The sequence below is a fragment of the Pleurodeles waltl genome, chromosome 12, assembly GCF_031143425.1.
Source record: "Pleurodeles waltl isolate 20211129_DDA chromosome 12, aPleWal1.hap1.20221129, whole genome shotgun sequence".
NCBI classification, from domain to species: domain Eukaryota; kingdom Metazoa; phylum Chordata; class Amphibia; order Caudata; family Salamandridae; genus Pleurodeles; species Pleurodeles waltl.
Genome location: NC_090451.1, coordinates 280,691,431 through 280,713,174, shown reverse-complemented (window position 1 = coordinate 280,713,174; position 21,744 = coordinate 280,691,431). Strand labels below are relative to the sequence as shown.

Genomic DNA, 21,744 nt, shown 5'->3' with positions numbered 1-21,744 from the left:
ACGACCCAAGATGGCTGTCAACACTTCCTGGTTAAAGTGTTGGCAGCCAATCAGATCTCAGCACGAGATCGGAAGGGGTCGCAAATTCTTCGCATCCCTATATATAAAAATTTAGATTTCCTTTGATTTCTCAAAAACTGCTGAACAGATTTGCACCAAATAACAACAAGAGCTCTTTCTGGATTAAGGACTAGCTTTCTGCCAAATTTGGTGTAATTCCGTCCAGTGGTTTTGATGCTAGCACTGTTAATTTTTTCCTATGGGAATTAACATTAGAAACGCTTTAACTTTCACCTCCCCTTTATCTTGGGCCCAGCTTCACGGATCACCATGAAACTTTCCAGACAGCAGTTCAGATGACTGCTGAATGTTTTGGGAAATTTTCGTGGCAACACGTCAAGCAATGCTAAAGATATAGGCAGGCAAAAACAACTTTTTCTATAGAAACTAGGTCATAACTATAACTACCTATATCTATAAATCTCTCTCTCTCTCTCTCTCTCTCCATATATATATATATATATATATATATATATATATATATATATATATATATAAGCTCTTTGTTCAGTCTAATCTGCCCATAAATGTTCCCATAAAAACAGGAGTACAAATTTTGCATATATGCAATAAAATACAAGAGACAATTTTGCAAAAGCTGCAATTCAGATTGAAATATTATAAAATATATACATCTGGTGAAGCTCTTATAAAGAGTTTGCATGCAACAAGAGTAAAAATAATTATTATCCAGTAATCTATACAGCTCAAGTCTAACATCAATGAACTCTGGTAGTATCTAATTATAATCCCAAAAGGATTTCCATTGACATCGCTAAAAATACCTTTGCAAATAAGCCAAAATGCCAATCTGTAAAGTAAACAGAGCAAAATGTGTGGCCCAGGTATTAAAGTACAAGAAAGGGTTTCTATTAATAACATGGAGTGGACCAGTGACCTTTTATCTGATAGTGTACTGTACACAATACCTGTCAACAAAAAAACAGAGGAAAATTTAAATCGGCTTCTATAGGACATGAAATGTATTTGATATTTTACTGGTGTATGTTAAAACACCAAAGTATCACAGAGCAGTTCTTCATAGTTCCTTGTGAGCACAATTATTCTCCACAGTACATAAGCCTCATCCTCCATGCCTTAAGCAAATAATTGGCCAAAGCATAAACAAATAGTTCATTTATACCTCTTTTTAAAATCCTAAGGGCTGCTTCAAAGTTTCTCACCCCCAAATTCCTGCACAAGGGAGCCAGCCACAATCTCTAAATACCAGCATGCGCAGGACAGAAGAACATGAGTGAGCTACTGTTCCTCAGGGGAAGCATAAACTGGGCACATTGAAGATACTTGTGACAGGAAGCCCCACTTACTGTGAAACCTATACAGAGGAAGAATACCATATTGGAATTTCAGATATAGGGCTCTCACTTCAGGGGGCTCAGTCCTGTCAGGAAGCTGTTCAAAAAGCGGTGAGCACTTTCCATTGAGAAATTTTTCTGTTAGACTGCATAAACAGGACTTCATGTAACACTTTTCGCTAATGTATGCCCGGGATCTGGTCTTCATTTGTTCAATCATCCCCTTGCTATTTGAGAGTGGATTATCCCACAACTCACTCATATCGAGACTATAAAACCAATCTTTGGTTTGTTAAAAACCCGGGTATCTTGCAGACTAAATCTAGGTCTTTTAGTTCAATAAAAGCCATCTTGTACTGGTATAATTATTTGCTCTACCAGAACCTTATCCAATACAAGAAAGGTTTAAGATTTGCAGTGTGCATAATATTTTGTTGCACCAGGTCTATTCGTAAAGGAGTCAAGAGGCCATTTTGAGTAAGACCAGTAAGAGAGCGAATAAATCTGTTTTCAATTCTTGACTGGTGGGATAAATTTTCAAAGCCCAAAACTTAAGAACCTAAAGTGAGTTGGTTCGATACGTCTACAAAACTGGCGATAATGAGCAATAGAAGGAAGATTTTAAATACCTCAATACAGCTCCAGTACCTTACTTTTCTTGATCTGTGCTGACCATAAAAATGTCTTTGCCAGCCAAACCTCCAGGTAATCAAACTCCTTCCCTCCCTCAGGAGAGATGCACCGGGTTATGCATCTTCCCTCTGAAAGACCTATGGAGGTTGAAGTCCGTACAGTTCCTTTAATTAACATTAATTGCTAGTCCATATGAATCGCAAAAAAATTGAAAACTTATTGAGAAAAGTTTTCAGGCTGTGGCTCTTGATAATAATACAGTGTCCTCTGCAAATAGAAGACAGGGAATTATCTGGCCACCTAATTTGGGGAAGTCATTATTGCACAACTGCTTGATTACCCCATTGATATAAAGAATAAACAAAGTAGGAGCCAGAACACTGCCTTGGCAAACGCCCCTTTCAAAAGGAATTCTTTCTGTCAGTTCACCCCTAGCCCACCATCTGAAATGTGCATAATTACTGATATAAAGACATATAATTAAGGAGAGCAGTGGTTCTGTCAGTCCCATTTTATGAAGAACAGAAAACAGCTTCACCCTAGGACCTAGTCAAAAGCTCCCCCAATAACCACAGACAGGTGCTTGCGCCTTAGCCAGACAGTCTTCCAAACTAACAAGGAAAAATTTAACACTTGGTCTGTAGTACAGGTATTCTCTCTAAACCATGCCTGCAGGTGAGATAAAACTCTTGCTTCTTTTTTTCAATCCTGTAATCTGGCACGAATCTGTCTACAAAAGATCTTTTGAGTGGTACCAATAAGGCTAATCAGTCTATAGTTGGCTAGACTGCCCTTGGTACCTTTACCTTTTCAGCCCCACTCCAGTTGACAGGAATATCTGAGCCAGCCGCAATCAAATTAGACATTAGATTGATACAGGGTCTCCAAATGGATGGGTCCGGCCACTTTTCCCCAGTTTATGGAGTAAATTGCTGCCAGTGTCTCTTTGAGAGTAAAAACCATATGTTTGGAATTACCCTCCTCTTTATTCCAGTGACCCCTATGAATTCTAAAATGGGGATCAATATCTAAGTTAGTTGCCATATACAGCTCCTTTAAGTGCTTGAAACACATCTAAGGTTGCATAGGGAACTCCTTTACATAGATACCACAGCAAGTAGATGCCAGAATTCCTTGTTTCCCTTATTTTTCAAAGTAGTGGCCTAATCGCGCCATTTTGGCCCCACCCAATCCCTTTTACTTGAGGTCTGGTTGGGGTTACTTCAAAACATCTTTTAAGTGTAATTTCCAATTTGGAAAATATGGAAATGTGGAGTTTGACGTTTCTGGACTCACAATTTAAAACCACATCTTTTGGTAACGTTGTTTTTTAAATTTCAAGTCTGAAAATAAAAATACCAATTTTAGAAAGGTCGTCTTTTCTTACTTTAACCATTCTGTGCCCTAGCCTGTCTCTGAATACAGGTCTGGGTTTAGCTAACAACTACACTTGTGTATTTTCTCTAGACAGCCACAACACAGGAAGGGCTGCGTGTGACACAGGACACATCTGCATTCATCTGAAAACTGATAGTCTTCCTTGGCAGAGAGAAGTATTTCACACTTACATCTGAACAGGGGGCTGTACTAGATCTCGCCGAATGGAATACTCTGTCACAAACGTGACAGATATCCCGTCCGCCATATTACAATCCCAATATATACTATGAAGATCGTAATACTGCGGACGGGATATCCATCATGTTTGTGACAGAGTATTTCATCTGCCAAGATCTAAATCAAGCACTCAGTTGTGTCCTGCACTCAAACAAAGGGCTGGTTTGCTCACTATGGGTAATCTGGAGCCAGGGCTGGGTTGGAAGGGATCCTTCTGCACTTCAGAGAGCTCCTATGAAGTAACTGCAACATTAAAGGTCTTTTTTGATATAAGTACTGGACTGCTAGCACCATATACTCAGAACACTTCTGGACTGAGGAAATTCTGCCAGGACTGCTGTGCGGCCAGGAGGGACTGCCAATTTGCTGTTTGCTTTGCTTTGTTGGCCTGCTGCTTCTTGCCTGGGAGCGAGAGCACTGCAACTAGTGGCTCTAGGAGCTTGTTGAACCGCTCCTGGTGGCAAGGCCCATGGAACAGTTGCCTCATCTAAGTATTGGTGGCTCTGGAACAAAACAGTTTGTCTTTCTAAGATGTAAATATACAGGTAAGCACACTCCTTGGATACCCTGCACCTATGTTTGTGTATCTTTTGACACTCTCTTGATTCCTGTGTGGTGGTGTTATTTACATTATGCTTTAAACAGTTGAGTGAACTTGCATTTAACTTAGATGGCCATGTTATACACTGCACACTGAAGTTTGTCCTTTATGTATTTGAACATTGCCCAGTGTGCTAAGAATACTTTCTGTTTATTTGGTCAAGTGGGGCTATCTGTATGTTGAACGTACTCTTCTTATCTTTTGAAAGCTGCACACATGGAGCGTGTGGAAAGGACTACAGCTCCCAGGCTCCTGAGCATAGCAACCACATTGGGTGAGGCTCCTGCAAAAAAAAACAAGCCCGCCCCAAGCACCGCGCTCGTTATCTTTGGCCTGTGTTTGGAGCGGTTCAGGCCATGTGTCTTGTTCCCCGCTTCTCCGGCGAGTTCTTTTCCACTCTCCCACTGCTTCAAGTTCCCAGAAAGGACATCACAGACTGTAGGTGGCTGTCGGCAATATATGTGTCCAAGATTTTGCTTCTGGTTAAAACACATGTCCGAGACTTGCAGAGTCTCGTTTGGTAAGAGCGCTTAGCACAAAATTAAAAAGTGCACACTGAGGAATAATTTTTGGAAACTCTTTGGGCAATTGTGTGAAGCAGGTTCCACATTTATATTTAAAAAGACTATAACTGTCGTTCTTCTGGGGAGAGACTGGTGAATGTTTATGGCACGACTAACGCAATTTAACAGTGACTCTGCAACGGTTCTTACAGCTTAAATGCCCAGATCTGCTCAAGACCATTAAAAGAGCAGTGTTGGGTAGGTATATTGTGCAAAGGGACTTTACTGTAGTTAGGTTTCTCACAATGTATGGTTTATTCTAATGAACCCTTATTATTGTGTTTTTCTAGCAAGCCATAGTCATCCCTATACTGGAACTGTGAGGTGATGTTCTTGTGAATATTGGGGACTCTTGATCTAAAGGGATTAAAGGAAGGGTTTAGGCTAAGACAAGTTACAAATCTTAGTTGTTTTTTTCACAGGTCTCCCTCCCTGCAGTTCCTTCCCCAACCACCCTTCCCTTGCCTGGCCACGCCAATAATCTGCACTATATTGGCATTCAGATTTGGAGGTGCCTGGAGGTGGACATTTTTGAGCATCAAGCAAGCTGCGAGGAATCAAGAGGCCTCTGACAGAATAATGAGCCCATGAATTACCTTCCTCCCTGCTTGTCCAGTTCTAAAATGGCCACTTTAGATGATGTAATGAAGGCCCTAGTTCAAGTCCAACAAGAGTTAGCTGAGTCCAAAGCCAAAAAAGCCATTTTTGCTGAGAAAGTATAATGCCCACAGAAAAAGGTGGATGCCCAGGGGGTACATGAAAGGAATCCTTTTGATATTCCATTAGAAAAATATCCCTGTGTTGTCCAAACTGCTGGTCAGGCGAGGACAGCTCGGGGGGGACCTCCACCTACCACTATTGCTGTCTCCGTGCGACCCCAAATTCCTTTATCAGCTCTAGAGACATTCTCTGGAGACCAAGGGAAAGTTCAAGTCTTCCTAACCCACATAGAATTACGCTTTACCTGTAAACCAGCATCGTTCCCAGATGCTCAATCATTGGTAGCATTCTTGATTTTCTAGCCAGCTGGAGATGCCGCATCCTGGGCAGTACCTCTAGTTTGCAATAATAACACAATTTTATACAATTAGAAGGCTTTCGTTAAAGAGGTTTTTGATCAACGAGCTGCCGCTCTAACGGCAGATAAAGATCTGTTAGAACTTAAACAAGGCAATCGTGATCTCAGCTCCTATTTGGTGCAAGTTAATTGTTTAGTGGTCGAAACAGCTTGGCCAGAGGAAAAAAGATCTGCAGTATACTATCAAAACCGTAAAGAAGAATGAAAAGACATTATAGCACAAATGGACCCTCAGCCGCAAGACTGCACAGAATTGATTAACCTCACTCTCAGGCTTGACCATCGCTTGGCAGAGCATAAAGGAGATCGTCGACGCAACGAACATTCTGGAGTGAGATATGATTGGGTAAGGACAATCTCTAACAGTGAGCCCATGGATTCAACCCTGATCTGTGACTGGAGGTGAATGTTTGATTGATTCCGCATTCCGTCTATTATTTGTGTTTGTTTTTGCTTTTGTTGCCCTAAGTGCACCGGGTATCCCCAGACGTGGGCCCGGGCTCGCTGTGTCACTGGATTCAAGCTAGCCTGGCTGATGAAGGGTGATACCCTGAAACCGGTCCCACAATGCTTGTTCCCGGTCCAGGGAGGACCTGGCCTGGCAATTCGGGCTGGACTGTTCCCATGGGGAACAGGGTCAAGACTGCTTTGCACATGGCTGTGTCCAAACTGGGATAGTGTAGTGAGCTAAAGAATTGTTGGATTAAACCCAGATCTGTGACTGGGAGTGAATATTTGATTGGTTCCACTTTCCGTCCAACATTTGTGTTTGTTTGTTTTTGTCATAAGTATGCCGGATATGCCCAGACCTGGGTCCTGGGCTCACTATGCCACTGGATTCGATTCAAGCTAGACTGGCTGATGAAGGGTGATACCCTGAAACCGGTCCCAGGATGCTTGTTTCCGGTCCAGGGAGGACCTGGCCTGGCAATTCGGGCTGGACTGTTCCCATGGGGTAAAGGGTCAAGACTGATTTTCATATGGCTGTGTCCAAACTGGGGTGGTGTGGTGAGCAAAAGAAATTATGGATTAAACCCAGATCTGTGACTGTGGGTGAATATTTTATTGGTTCCACATTCCGTCCATCATTTGTGTTTGTTTGCGCTTGCATTTATTATAGGGCATTAAACAAAAAACTATGAAAAATAAATATCCTTTTCCCCTTATCCCAGTGCTCCTGGATCAAGTTAAATCAGGAAGTATTTACACCAAATTAGATCTCAAATGGGGTATATCACTTACTAAGAATGTGTGACGGCGATGAGTGGAAAACCACCTTTGAGACCCGATATGGCCTGTTTGAATGGATATTTGATGATGCCATTTGGCTCGTGCAATGCCCCAGCAGCATTTCAATTCTTCCTCAATGGCATCCTTCGAGAGCACTTAGACAAGTTTGTCATAGTTTATATTGATGACATTTTGATTTATTCAAATTCAGGAAAACCCATGTTGATCATGTAACCACTATTCTTGCAGAATTTACAAACTCAAGGTTTATGTTGCAAATTGAGCAAGTGCGACTTCTATGTGATGGATTGAAATATCTAGGTGTGATACTATCCCAGGAGGATTAAAGATAGCAGAACCCAAGTTACAGGCAGTCTTTCAATGGCCACCACCAAAAAGAATCTGAGATGTCCAGTGCTTCTGTGGTTTCACCAACTTAGATTGGTGATTTGTAGACCACTTTTCTCAAGTTGAAACTCCCATTACACGTCTCTTAAGAAACAAATGTACCTTTCAAATGGGGCCTGAGGCTCAAGAAGCCTTAAATCTATTAAAGCAGGCATTAACTTCTACACCAATTTTGACACAACAAAATCCTCAATCGCCATACATCGTAGAAACTGATGCCTCTGAAGTGGCAATTGGCGGCATCACAAAGACATGTTTCTACAGGACAGTTGCATTCAATTGCCTATATGTCGAAAGGACTCTCTCCAGCAGAAAAGAACTTCACAATTGCTGAAAAAGAACTCTTAGTAATTCGAGATGCTTTCAAGGAATGGCAACATTACTTGCGCAGAGCCACACATACTGTCACAGTCTTTACGGATCACCGAAACCTACAATTCACGAAAACTCCAAGAGTATTACCCCCCAACTAAGGTGGATGCTTTTCTTGACTGAGTTTGATTTCGTGGTTACATTCCATCATGAAATAGATAATCGAAAAGCTGATGCTTTAACTAGGCAAGATTCCACCACCCTGTTGGCCACAGAGACCCCTCAAGCAATCATAGATCCTACAAAGGTCTTGCAAGTTTGTCTACAGACTCATTGTGCATTAGCATTGTAATAAATACCAATGTGCAAAAAGCTAATCAGAATTTGATTACACTAGCTGTATCTTGTTATCTCCATGTGACTTCACATGTTTACACGATGTGTCGTGATTAGACCACATCGCTGGTTTTCATGCATGGCATCTGTGTGTGATGCACACACAACAAAATGCACTCTTCTTACTGCATCCCAGGCTTCTTACTTTCAAGTGCCAATAGCCTCCTGCATGAGGTTCCATGAACTGTATGCCTAATTAAATGCTCTTTACTTCTGGCTACTCCGTATATGTATTTATTTATTTTGAATATTTAGCAACAGACATAATATATCAATCAGAAATTTTATACATAGCGTCTGTGATGATACCTTGTCAAATAGGTTGGGATTATTTACATATATAATGAATTTAGAAGACTGGTATCTATAAAATACTCCACAATCTGAATTCTTGACCACAGAAAAATAATAGAAGCTCAACACACAGCTCACCCATTTCTACATAGTCAGTTCTCTCTTCGGACAAGGTCACAGTGCTGTAAGGCCACACCGTTTGTATCAGTGTGCTACAAAAAAATTAAGTGACAAATTATGCAGTAATTGAATCATTGAATCCCAGTCTAGGTGATTGGGAAACAGTCACAGAGTCCTACAGTCAATAAGGCCCCAGAGGTGATATTCACTGGGAGACTTGTCAACATAATTTGGCAAGCAAGTAGAAATTGACTTCCAACCACTTCCTTATTTCTAAAATAATAATAGTACTAATGAGATACTGATGTGGACCAGGGTTTTTCTTAGTTGGCTGCTCAATTACATAATTGAAGAATAACATTGATATCTTGGCCTAGTCTTGATTCATCCTCGGGTCTCTTTCTTTCACTACCCTACACTTCCTGTATCTTTATCTTATACTTGTAGTTTCTTTTTTATCACTACTTTCTTTGTTTGCCACTTTTTTATATTTCTCTTCCTCCTTCATTCTCTCTTCCTTTCTCTTTCTTGCTCTGGGCTAACGTTTAATGAAGAAAAATAAGTTCCAGTTCCGAAACGTTAGTGCCTGTGCCCCCCACCTGCACCCACCGCCACAAGTTAAGCGCTGCTGCCATTCCATAACATTAAAAGCGACGCCACGTTACCAGGTCTAGTATTGCGTAGAGGGTGAAATCCAGCGTCACCACAGTAGTTTGCCTTGTGTCTTTCACCGGACGCACATCATGAAACAGTGGATCCGTCAGAATGGTCAAGTTCTTTATCACATCGTAGAAACCGCAACTTTCAGAATATGCCATAACTGAAAAAGAGATACATAAAATATTTTAGCCATCATCAAACGGGTTTCGTGTCTGGTTCCCAGAACAATATCCGGTATATAGATATGTAACTTCTATACTGCACGTGGTCTCTTAATAATTCGATTTAGACATTTTGTAGAGTAGATTTAGAAGTCAGGTTGAAATGTGCAGTAAATATATTTACTAACTACTTTGGGTGTAAAATTGTTACAAAAACACCACTCGAACAAGCTGTCAATAATACGTACTGACCATATATCAATAAGATATGACTGCCTATGTAACACTAGTACAGAATATTGATCCAATGACAGTGGACTAGTGTCTGTAAATAGATATTGAACTATCTGAGCCAGTCTGGTAATGAATATAGGGTTTTGTTGTTTTGTTGTTTACAAGAAGTTTAGGGGCGAAAGTCTGTCTCTGAAAACTGTTCTTGTTCGTCAGGTCTCAACTGCCTTACCAGCTCTTGTTTCTGCGTTCTGAGTGGACTCTGTGATCACAGAGCTGGTAATTTCTTTAAAACCCTAATCATAGGTGTGATCACAAATTTTACTTCCTTGAGGTCTCATGCAAAACCTGAAATGATTGCTTCCCTTTTATTTCTCTGTCTATCGGACTGCAGTGTACGTGTGTTGCGTGACCTGCTTCATGGAATGGGCACATATTAAGTGGTTGAGGCAGAGACCTTTAATATTATCCAGACGTTTCTGTGGCATTGCCTTGTCTCACTAATCACCACCCCAAAAAACACATCTCCTGCTGTATTGAGACTCATTATCCTGTATATAGATAAGCAAAGTGCTTACAAAAGTTTAGTATATTCGGAAGTCCTATAAACTATGTTCTCTCTAAGGTGAGGATTCTTGATTTTGCATTAAAAGTATTTCAGCTTTGAAAGTGTGCATGGTTCCTATTGTATAGGTGCAATACTGTTCCTAAACACAAATGTCACGTCAGAATTCGCAAGACTCCTTGCTGCTGTTTGTTAGTAGGTCTCGCCTACACAGAACTTTCACTGTTTTTTATCGAAGACCTATTGTCCATGATAAAACAGATTACCCTTTGGGTTTGTTTGCCGACCTCCATCTCAGTTCCCTGCTGCATTTGCAGTCTCTTTATTCCCGAAGTCACCTATTTTTCCCACCCCTGAAACAATTCATTTTTTAGATTGTTCCTGGTTGCATGCTTTATATATTTCAACTGCTGATGTTATAGGACACTTTTATTTCCATTGTAGGATTCCATGCGAGCGCGCTGTTCTGCATGTTCTGGGCCCTCATCTCGCGTTCCCTCTCTGGTCCCTTTCTACTTGCTTTCACCCCCACCAGTCCGATCATTTCCTGTGCGACACCCCACTCCCTGTCTTATTTTTTTTATTATTTTTTTATTGTTTTTGCAAGTGCACATTAACTGCGCAGTTACAGGGCCACTTGCTTCGACGCATTAGCGAGTCGTCCTTCACAAACCTTATTTCTTAATTTACTGTGCAAATTGCCATCAGCTTGTACCTGTGTGAGGAACATGGCTCTCTTTATGCCCACCCTTATGCTAGTGGCGTGGGCAGTGTGTCATGAGTCCTAGTACCAGGGAGGAAATAGCCCTGGCAGATGTTTGAACTGACTGTTGAATACAGAAATATGCTGGGTTCAATGGGGCCTCTTAGGCCTCTGGGCTCCGGTGCAACCTATGCGCCAGCTGCACCACTGAAAGCCACGCCTCTTCTGCCAAAGAGAAGCACACCTCCATGGCTGTCTGGACCAGGGTCCCTGCCTGTGTTGGTGATGGCTTAATCTCAACCTACAGAGTTCTCCATCACATACCCTCACTTACAAGTGACCCTCCTCAGTCCTACGGCTGCATCTCGCCTTGTGCCTACCCTGCCAAGTGGAGTCCGTTTCAGAACACCCATCACTTCTCACCATATTGCGTTGGGCAACTAAGGCAGCAGTCTCGGGTCTACGCCAAGTCCTACAATTGCTGTCACTAACCCAGCAGATCAGGCCAGTTCCGGCCTGTATGTCAAGCTGGACCTGTGCTTCTATCTAAGGATAGCTGTGAGTACCACCACCTCGGGCCTGCACCTCCAAGAGACTCTCTTTTACAAGAAGAGGCTGAGTTGCTGCCTCCTTTGCTATATATAAGCGTATTTGCGGAACTCTGGTACTGCTGCATTACAGACAGGACCTACTACGTACGAGGTAACCCTGCACTGCTGCTGCTCTGTGTTTGTGTGAGAATCTTCTACTACTTTTGATCATGCTGTACTGATACTTGGACACCATCTACCTTGACACGTCCTGTTCTGTGCGCGGTGGGATGTAAAGGTGATGTTGCACTGATGCTGCCCTTGCGCGACCTGTGGGTAAGAGAAGATTTTACTCCTGATCTCTGAGATAACATGCCTTATACCTGAGAGAAGCTCGCGCTGCGGATGCCCCGGAAGTGGCTGCTCTGTGTATGTGCGCGAGAGATGCGTGGACTTATGATACAGACGTGCTACGTGGTGTGTGCGTGGGGGAAGGCGACGCTTGTATGACTTGTGTGTACAAAGGAAGCCGCTTTGCCGGTGCTGCTTTATCGTACTCAAAGGGGTGCAGCACTCAGTTGACCTCGGGTAATACGCCAACCTATGACACTTGGTTGTATAGGAGTGACTTCTTAGCTACCTCGCAGGTGTGTCAGAAGATATTGTTGTGGGTTCCAGCGATAGAATATCGTACTAGGCTGGAAACCAAGATAAATTGTATTGTGAGACCTTGGTAGGTACCGGTAGTGGGATAAGCGGACCCAAGGGCCTAACGAGTTAACAATAACTTTTGTTTTGATGGGGCGCTTTAGTTTTTTTTCTGAGTGTTAGTATTGGTCTAGAAAGTATGAAATGTCACACCTGTTGAGTCATTAACTCACTGAGCATCATTCATAGAGTTTTTCCCATAAAGCAAGGAGCGTAGTAGGGCAGACTTGAGGTGCAAGTAGGGGTTCGGTGTTTCCGTTATTCTATTAAACGCAAAATACAGGTCAAATGACAACAAAGCTGGCTGGTAAAGATACACACATGACGCACAAAAAACAACACAGTGCACAATCTGAGTTTGCCTGTCCAGCCGGCCGTTGGCTCTTTGGTTCGGAGTATTTACCTAATTGAACTAAATCATATAGTTATTTAATTGTCCATTCATAGCAGCATCTATTTCACCAGTGCCGTTGCATAAAGGACACATTTTTACTTCGATAACGTAGACAGTAAACGGATTGGGGCGATTGCAGAAACCAATATAGTTATTAATGGCGTGTGCTAGGAAAACCATTCTGTGAAAACAAGAACGAAGGCAAACAAACATCTTAATGCAATACAAGCTATGTTCAATTAACAAACATAATACGGCAGTCACCTCTCATTTGAGGTGTATAAAAATTATCATGTTTCCATGTTAGGTTTTTTCTGTAGGAATAGGATAGTTAATTTCTCTTGCTCCACAGCTCCAAGCGGAGATGATTTTTTCAGTGTTTCTTATTTAAAAACCAAGTAGTGGTTGGCTGACCCCAATGCACAGCGGAAGAGAGTTACAGTAGGACGGACCTAGAAAGAAGGACCAGAATGAGGAAGGTGAGTTAGCTGAAGTTAGGAATATATTGCTGTAAAATGAAGACGAAGTGGATGCAGGGATAGTCATTTATGCTAGAGATCCCCTCTGCAACCCCTTTCATTCTGTATCCTCTGCTATGGTCCTGCGGTGACCACTGCGGTCCAGTTCGTGATCTGGATGGGGAAACAAGAAATGTCGCCATCATCCTCTTTTAGCACTACCAAATTTACCAGTTTCATGCATGATGTGCTTTTGGAACAAAACTTGCAGTCTTGTACGTTCCATTTTAAAACATTACTACAGTTCCCAGAATTCAAAGAAAAAAACCTGGAGCAGCGCAGCATTTCACACATTGACAGAGGAAGCTAGGCATTTATGACATGAACTCCCCCTTTGCTGTGGTATTTTGCTTGTCAGCTGCAGTACTGAAGGTCATAGTAATATATGTGAACAACCTTCTTCGACCTACACAGAGGAGCAGCATTAGGCTGGGGCTTCCTGCAGGTATTACATACCTTTACTAGCCCCCAGAGTATAATTTAAATGGAAAACCCAAAACTTGGTCACAGCACTCTTCATCTCTAGTCAAGCTGAGTCCTCCTTACATTGGATAATTCAGTCATCTGAATGGGTATCTAACTCCAATCTCCCTTCTTCATCCCTCTGAATTACCACCTGCTTCCCCTGTAAGAGGTGTCATGGCTGTTAAAATTACCCCTTCTCTTCAGAAAAAAACAACCAAGGGACCTGTGAGCACTACTGGTGTTCTGACTTGAACAGGTCCTATACTGTACATGCTTCATCTTACTATCAATCTAAAAGCTTTTCCCCGGCAGAGGAACCTTTACTCAAGGACAAGTGAAAACCTTTATGTTTCAATAACTCTGGGTTCTAACCTAACCTAGAAGGGCAAACCATTCAACCTTCAGTAACTTTCCTCTAATGGCCTAGATGACCGTCATATGTTAGTGATATATGTAAATACAGGACTTTCTATAGCACAAACCAAACTGGGAATCAACAGGGAGAAAGGACATGAGCCACAGGGAAGGCTCCAAGGTTGTTTATAGAGCAGCAGGTAACATGCGAGGTCTTGTAGTTTTAAATGAATAATACTCCTTGAAGAGATAGGAGTTCAGCTGTTTTCTGAAATGAAAGAGGAGGAGGGGCAGTTCTGATGCTGAGATGGGTAGGCAACCGAGCATTTCATCCCTTACAATGGAAATGGGTACCATGCCTGAAGGGACACCCACAGGCTCGAAAAGGGACGAATGCTGATGTTATATATCTCTTATTTTCCTTCCCCAAATTGTTCTAAAACATGGGCAAAATGGACAACTTGCCAGGGAAACTACTGATAAAGTTTTCATGTCAGTCAAACTCTTACTATAATAGTAATAGTGGTGTGCAGAAAAAACATCCCTTTTTACTTTGACCTCTCTGCATGCACCCTTTCCAGTACAGCCTGCCAACCACAATCACTGAATTCTTAGGCAGTTTGTGGCATTTACTGTAAAAAATACGTATTCTGTCTCATGTTACCCTCCTTAATTTCAACTCTTCTACCTCGACCCTTTCTCTTTAGCTCTCTTTTTCTACCTATTTCTGTGTACCCCCTTCTATCACAATTTTTAATGTCACCTATTTGTACGCCATCCCTCTTCTTCAATACACATTTCTCCTTTCAATCTATTTCTGTGTCTCTCAGACAATCAGGCCTCTTTCTCTCTACTACTCCCTGGGCATCCCTCTATATCCCTACCTGTTTATCCTTTCTCCCAACCTCGCCCTTCTTTTTGCACCTCTCTGCATTGTTTGCATCTTAGTTTTCTGTATCTCTCCTCCATTTACTTCAACTCATTCTAAACCTCTTTTTTTTACCTCACTTCTATCTTTCTGTACCTCACCTCTCCAAATCTCTCTCAACCCTCTCTCTATCTCATCTCTCTTTACCTCACCTGTCTCTCTGTTTCACATTTCTGAACACATCATCTCTTTCTAGACTACCTGTGTCACAGTACCTAACCTCTCAATCGACCTCAGTGTTCATTCATCTCTGCATCTTACCTTTCCACCTCTGTCTCTCTACCTCTGTCTCCAGTACCTCACCATCTTATTCTACTGTACTAATTTCTCAGGGCTGACCTACCTATCTACCTACCTTCCTTCCTTTCTTCCTTTGTCCCTCCTTCCCTCTCTCTCTCTCTCTCTCCCTTCCTTCCTTCATTCCTCCCTCCCTCCCTTGCTTTCTTCCTTCATTCTTTCCTCCTTTCCTTCCTTCCTTCCTTCCTTCCTTCCTTCCTTCCTTCCTTCCTTCCTTCCTTCCTTCCTTCCTTCCTTCCTTCCTTCCTTCCTTCCTTCCTTCCTTCCTTCCTTCCTTCCTTCCGCAGTACTGGGAGAGGATCTTAGGCTTTGCCCACATGTTGATTTTCTTCATGAGCTTCTGGTGGGGTAAAAGGTGAAGGATTCCACTGAAAAAGAGTACTAATTGTGCACCATTGGCATTGATAGGAACCTAAGTTAACTTCAATAGGCCTGAGTTCATTATGGTGGCAAGCCTGACTGATTCACTGGGAAATGCTATGCCAGATGCCGAATACCATCTCAGTTTATAATGAAAAGTTACGGCAAATGCAGAAGGTCTATCTTATTATTCTAAAAAACATACATTTACACAACTTTCTCTACCTTACCCTCTCTCTTTCTACCCTTGAAACAAATTTCACCTCTCATTTTCTACTTCATCTGTCTCTCTACATTATCTCTTTTCCGTCTACATCTCATCTGTCTTTCTAGCCCTTACACCTCTTTATACCTTTCTCTCTGCCCTAGGTGCATCGTCACATCAGTGGGACCTTGACCTTGAACAATGGAATCCAAGCCCCCTCTCTGTTGGGGAGCACTGAGCTTAGTGTGCAGCAGGAGCACCGGAACACCTCCAATTACTGCTGGAGCTGGCCATGTAAGCTTAGAGGAGAGCACACATGTGGGATGCTGCAACTCCTCCTGGGTGCAGCCGACTCTCTGACCAGGACTGGAGCATTGTGAGTGCCTGCAGACGTAGCACCTGCTGACACGTTGCATGCTTCTTTCCTCCTGGAGTGGGTAAGACTGGTCATGGGCCTATAGGGCCCCAGAGGACTCACTACTAAGGGTGCTGTGGCACCTAAGCGTTAGAGTGGACTCCTGAGTTAAGGCCTACTAGTGAGCATTCTCTAGATGAAGCCACCAGTGAATCCCCTTCAGTAACCCCTACCACAGTAATAAGAGTGGGTGGGACAGGTATTTGCCAGCGAAACACCAGACCCTCACCATCAATGTATTATAGTTGATATATGTCCTAACATTGCTTCGAATACCTATAGTATAGAAATAAAATACATATTTTCAATATAGAATACGTATTTGACTGGGCATTGGTTTACTGACATTGCTGCATGCTTTTTAAATTATGAATCTTGTTCACTAACCTATATTCACACTTCCTGCCTGAGGGAGCCTTTGACTGCTCATCTACAGCTACCACTGAGAATGATGTGTAGAAGGAGTACTTGGCCCAGTTGCTGAAGATCCCTAGTAAGTTGGGCCCCAGGACATTAGGAATAAAAGGGTTCAACCACCTCAGTCAGGCCCAGTGACATCTGCATGTCCTGTGGCCCTCTGAAAGGGTTCTAGCATATAGGAACTTAATAAAGAAAAATAAATTAATACCAAAGATGTAGTCCACTGCGATTTACAACTATTTGTGGACATGTACTGCACCATAAAAATGAGTTGATTAAAATGTACAAATTGTTGCACCCTCTAATGTGCACCCCCAAGTGGCAAGACTTCCTATATAATTCTCATACATGGAAGCAGACTTTGCAAGGGTAGAACCCTGATTTAATGTGCTGCAAAATAAGTTCTAAGTGTACAGGTAATTGCACATGCTGCACTGTCCGTGCCCATAGGCAGTTCAATAAAGTGCAGAAAACATACTGCTCTATAGAGCTAGAAAGCATACAGTACAAAGTTCACATGGGGCCATAATCTTGTAAGGTAACTCAGAGAACATGCTCTTTAAGTACAGAGAAACATTCAAAATTGACTACATCAAAGAATATAGCTCAGCGAAGTATACAGTGCAGAACACACGAGGATGTATAGCAATGTAGAGTATTCACTGTGTTGCACGTGCAATGCAACAGTGATGGTGCCTTCACAAAGCACAGCATATTTGTTTGAGTAGTGCTGATGGGTGTATGTTGAAAAGCATATATTTTGTGACTCCCTATGAGTCAATTATGTGCTCAATAAATAGAGGCATAGTGATGGGAATTACACAGCATACATTGTGCATGTAACAGTGCACCACAGCTCCCTGTGGTGCACCTAAGCGATGGCTGAGACATGTTTATTTGTCCCTTTGTGCTTGCCATTTCATGGTGTGGACGTAGACAAGCACGTCATGATATTGACACTCCAAACAACGAATGTTTGTCCCCTCAACTGATCCAAAATTTACATAACACTTCCATAAAGAAAATGGATGAAGGTGGCTGCCACATTGTCTCACTATTGCCATTGTTCTCAGGTGGGGGCATGAATGTTTCTAAATTCATGTTCGAAAACCGTCTCTCTTTAAAAATACTTCCCAATGTACTGATATAATGTGATGTGCTGGTGTGAAGCACTTCTGCATGTTTTGACTAGATGTTCTCATATTTTTACACGTTTTTTGTAAGACTCCTCCTCAAATTAACTATTTATTTACTACTCAATGTCAATGATTAATGCCTAAAATGTTTTCCTTCTCAGGACGATCTGCTAGTTACTGTACCTTTCCACGAAGTCATGAGACTCTCAACGATTATTTTAGTGCCCAGAGGTATTTTGTATCATGATCTACCTTCAATTGATAGTCAACCCCACAAACTGGACTACAACAAAATCTCACAGCAATTGTGGTGGATGTGACACTTGCACTTCGCCAAGTAGACCAGTAGACCTGTTTGCAAGCAAGCGATTGGTGACCATAATGGAAGCTGGGTTAAACATGTGTGTCAATTACACATAATTGTATGGTATCAACCCTGCACAACTATTAAATTGTCCATAGCTTCCCTGGTGTTTTCGCTGATTTTGTAAAAAAACACGTAATTTACACGAATACATTATTAGCAGCAGCAGGAGCTCTAATGAATCTAGCATTACACGGTTCAGGGTGGGTGGCTAAAACGGAGGGCTGCTGTAACATAATAATGACATAGTGCATCGACTCCTTGCCAATGTAAACATGTCACTAAAAAAAGATTGAATGGTAAACAAAAAAAAGCTTGCACTGCACAGTATATTAATATTATTGTTTTATGTTTATCTGTTTTGCAGCACATACGTTACAGTTGTGAAACGAGGAAACATTATTTAATTTCCTGGGTGCACAATCAGTTTGTAAACATTTATTTTTTTAAATGCATCCTGTTTTCCCTTAGAGAAATGGGCTGCATTTAAAATAAAGTGACCCTATTTAAAAGGAATCCCAAACTTGCTGGTCTGATGACCCCAGCAGCCCATCTTGCCTCTGAATGTATCCAAACATAATGGCTCACAATTTGCAACCACCTCATTAATATGTATAAGTGAGGTCAAATTGCGCCTACTACAATTCTCTATTTTGTGAACCAGCCTATTAATACATGAGGTGGTTCTCAAAATAAGAATACGTTTGGTGAAAGTTGGTGCACAGAATGATACCCCTTTACCTAATGTATTCTTTATACATAAGACCTACGATCTATTATTAATGGACATTAACACTCTTCAGTGGACTGTCCTACTAGCTATTGAATGAGGAGATATTTAAATTATTAGATTGATTGCTTAAAAGGTAAGTGAAGGATATTTTATTTTAGAAATGGGTTAATAGGAAAATATTGTCAGGTCCATATAATACACAACACCTACATTTATGACCGTTTCTCCAGCATGTATGTTTGTGTTTACCAAATGTGTTACCTTTAAAATTATAGTGTTTTTACTTCTTTGCAGCACGGTTAAGAGGAATATATAGAAATGGCTATCAGTTGATCATTGAACATTTGCAGAACTCCTTTGACAAACTCAAGACCAGCAATGAATGAAAGAGCCTCAGAAAAATACAGTGGATAATTTCCGGTACAAAATGTGACTTGCTCTATTCTCTACTATAGGTTTTCTATATTAAAAGTTGAAAAGATTACTTCAAATTGGAAGTGTGTTAATGGCATATGATCTCCTGAAAAGGAAAATAGTATACTGATAGAATTGTGGATAGATATTTGGCATGGCTTCTATATATTTCTAGAGCTAACACAGTAATTCTTAATCACTGTTGTGATTTGATCACCATTCATAAACATGAGTTTATTCTTAAAATAGATATGTATAAATAGCACAATGCCCTATGTAATAATAATATTTTTTTGTGGTTATCTTCTGGCTGAAATGCCACAGTGATGAAGGATTCCTATGGCTCATCCCAGTCCAGAAATGTCCTTGTAGTGGAAAGAGAATTGCATAGGTCCTAAAAGGAGGCCGAGCAGCCAGAGACAGCGCCCAATTTCTCCTCAGTGGTGAAAGTGGAACCATATTTTACTAAAAGTGTCCTTATCTCTGAAAAGTGTAACCAGTGATTGTGCTGGAGCTGCTGGTTTGAATACAATTTTTATTTTTTATTTTGTAAGGTATTCCAAATGCCGTAATTAACTTTTGATTACAAATATTCACATTAAAGACATACTGTTTTATTGAAGGCAGTAAAGCGCGTACAAAGGCCCTCGTGTACAATGATTCAGTTTAAGGAATCATAAACTGACACATAATGAATCGCAATTTGTGATTCCTTAAATTGAATGCACAAAACAGATTGGTCCCAACTTGCTCACTGACTTCTAACAGTCTTATGTATTTTGAGAAGCGACCTATTTAGTAATATGTTGGTTCTCAAAATACTGCTTCGAGCTGGGTTGCAATTCGACCTACCGCTATAATATGCTTGAAAAGATGTGAATATATATAAAGAATGAAGAGGAGAGAGCAGAAAAGGAGATTCAGTGGAGGTTGGATAGAGAGATGGGTAGAGTTTATAAGAGAAAAAAGAAGGTGAGGAAGAAGTAGGGGAGAGAAAGGAAAAAGGGAATCAAAGGGGAGAGGTTAAAGGCAAGCACGGTGAAGAAAAAGTAATAAAGGAATGGGGGAGGTAAGGACAGGCGAGAAAGTTCGGAATGAGCAGAAATTGATAGAAAGCGAAAATTAAACAGGGGAAGGATATAGGCTGCGAAAAGAATAAGATAGAGAGCAGAGTGGCGTAAGAACTAGGCTATCTCCAATCGAATTCTGTTAAGATTTGAGAAGGCTACATTGCTTAAAAAAAGGTGAATGTCATGTTCACAATGGCAAAACTACAATCCTCTAAGGAAGAGTTGTGGAAATCCAGAGGTCAGTGACTGTATGCACATGTGGCACCAGGAGTGGTGTCGCAGGAGTTGTATGAGGGACTTCACTCTCCTGTGGCAGTCCTTGTAACACCTAGGGACCTCATTCCAATGTCTTGGGTCTGTCATGTGGGACTACAGCGCTGATCAATTACGCAACATATACAAGTCACAGTAATGTAAGGTCTTCCTACTTACTAACCAGACCAGCAATGTAGGGGTCCTGGTCTGCCACTGACCGACTCTTAAAAGTGAGTGTTATAGGTGGCCCTGCTGCACAATTTGGTAAAGCCAATAAAAATCACCAATGTTGCTGAAGCAAACATGGACTACGAAAGATTCCCACTACACCGATACAGTGAACAACAATGTGAATCCACTGAAGCATTCAATGAATACCAGTTATACCTGGTGGGTATGTGTGTGGTAGCTGATGCCAATTAATAAGTCAAGACACAAATTCTACAGGCATGGATGTCATCCAAGCAGAGCCAATTGATTCTCAGGGAGCACGGCATGACACTGTAGGACGCATTGTCTCGGGAGAGCTCCAGTTATTGAGAACCTGAGTCACATACATGAAAATGAGTTCAGGGCTTAGCATGTAAAAACACCCATTAAAGGGGTTGTATCGTGCTGTAAAACAATGTGTAAGAAGCAGATGAAGATCCCTTGACCTGCCCTTCTCATAAATTAAAAGGAGTACAAGTCTGTGCAGTGATGTCCAGGAGAAGCAAATGTACCCAAAATGCAGAATAACAACACAGGTCTTCACTCTCATTGACTGCTCCTCTTAGTTGAGCTTTTTCCTCACTGCACCACAATCTGCGCACCCCTCTAGCTCTGACACATGCAAGCATTCACATAACCACTCCTCCGCTTCATACAAATGTAAGCTGCACTCTGAGCACATCTCTGGCATCCACACACATCACATGCATAAAACCTACCTTCCAGTATTGGCTTCCTCCACACCACTCCCTCATTGTGACCCCAAGGCTGCCAATGCAGAGCCCCACTATTAGACTATGTGCCCCCTTACGCGTCTGCATTCATTCTACAATACAATTGCGGGACCTCTCCTGCAGTAGTCCATATAAAGTGCTCTGCTGTACCTACAGCCCACAGCAACCAATACCGTCTCTCATCCAACACTTCACGATCCTGCAGTGCTGCACTGGTTTAAGCAACGTAATTGTCAATGACAGTAACAAGTGTATCCTAATTTCAGTGAGTGAGGTTTTTGCCAAG

At 41.7% G+C, this 21,744-nt stretch overlaps 1 protein-coding gene across 1 annotated transcript in view; it reads right to left on the bottom strand.

Moving 5' to 3' along the window:
* The window catches only part of LOC138268065 (5-hydroxytryptamine receptor 3A-like), a 287,520-nt gene that overhangs the window by 216,036 nt on the left and 49,740 nt on the right, over window positions 1-21,744 (bottom strand). The window contains exon 2 of the mRNA XM_069217426.1: window positions 9,294-9,448. Coding sequence (XP_069073527.1) covers window positions 9,294-9,448 — 155 coding nt within the window. The remainder of the gene's footprint in view (window positions 1-9,293; window positions 9,449-21,744) is intronic.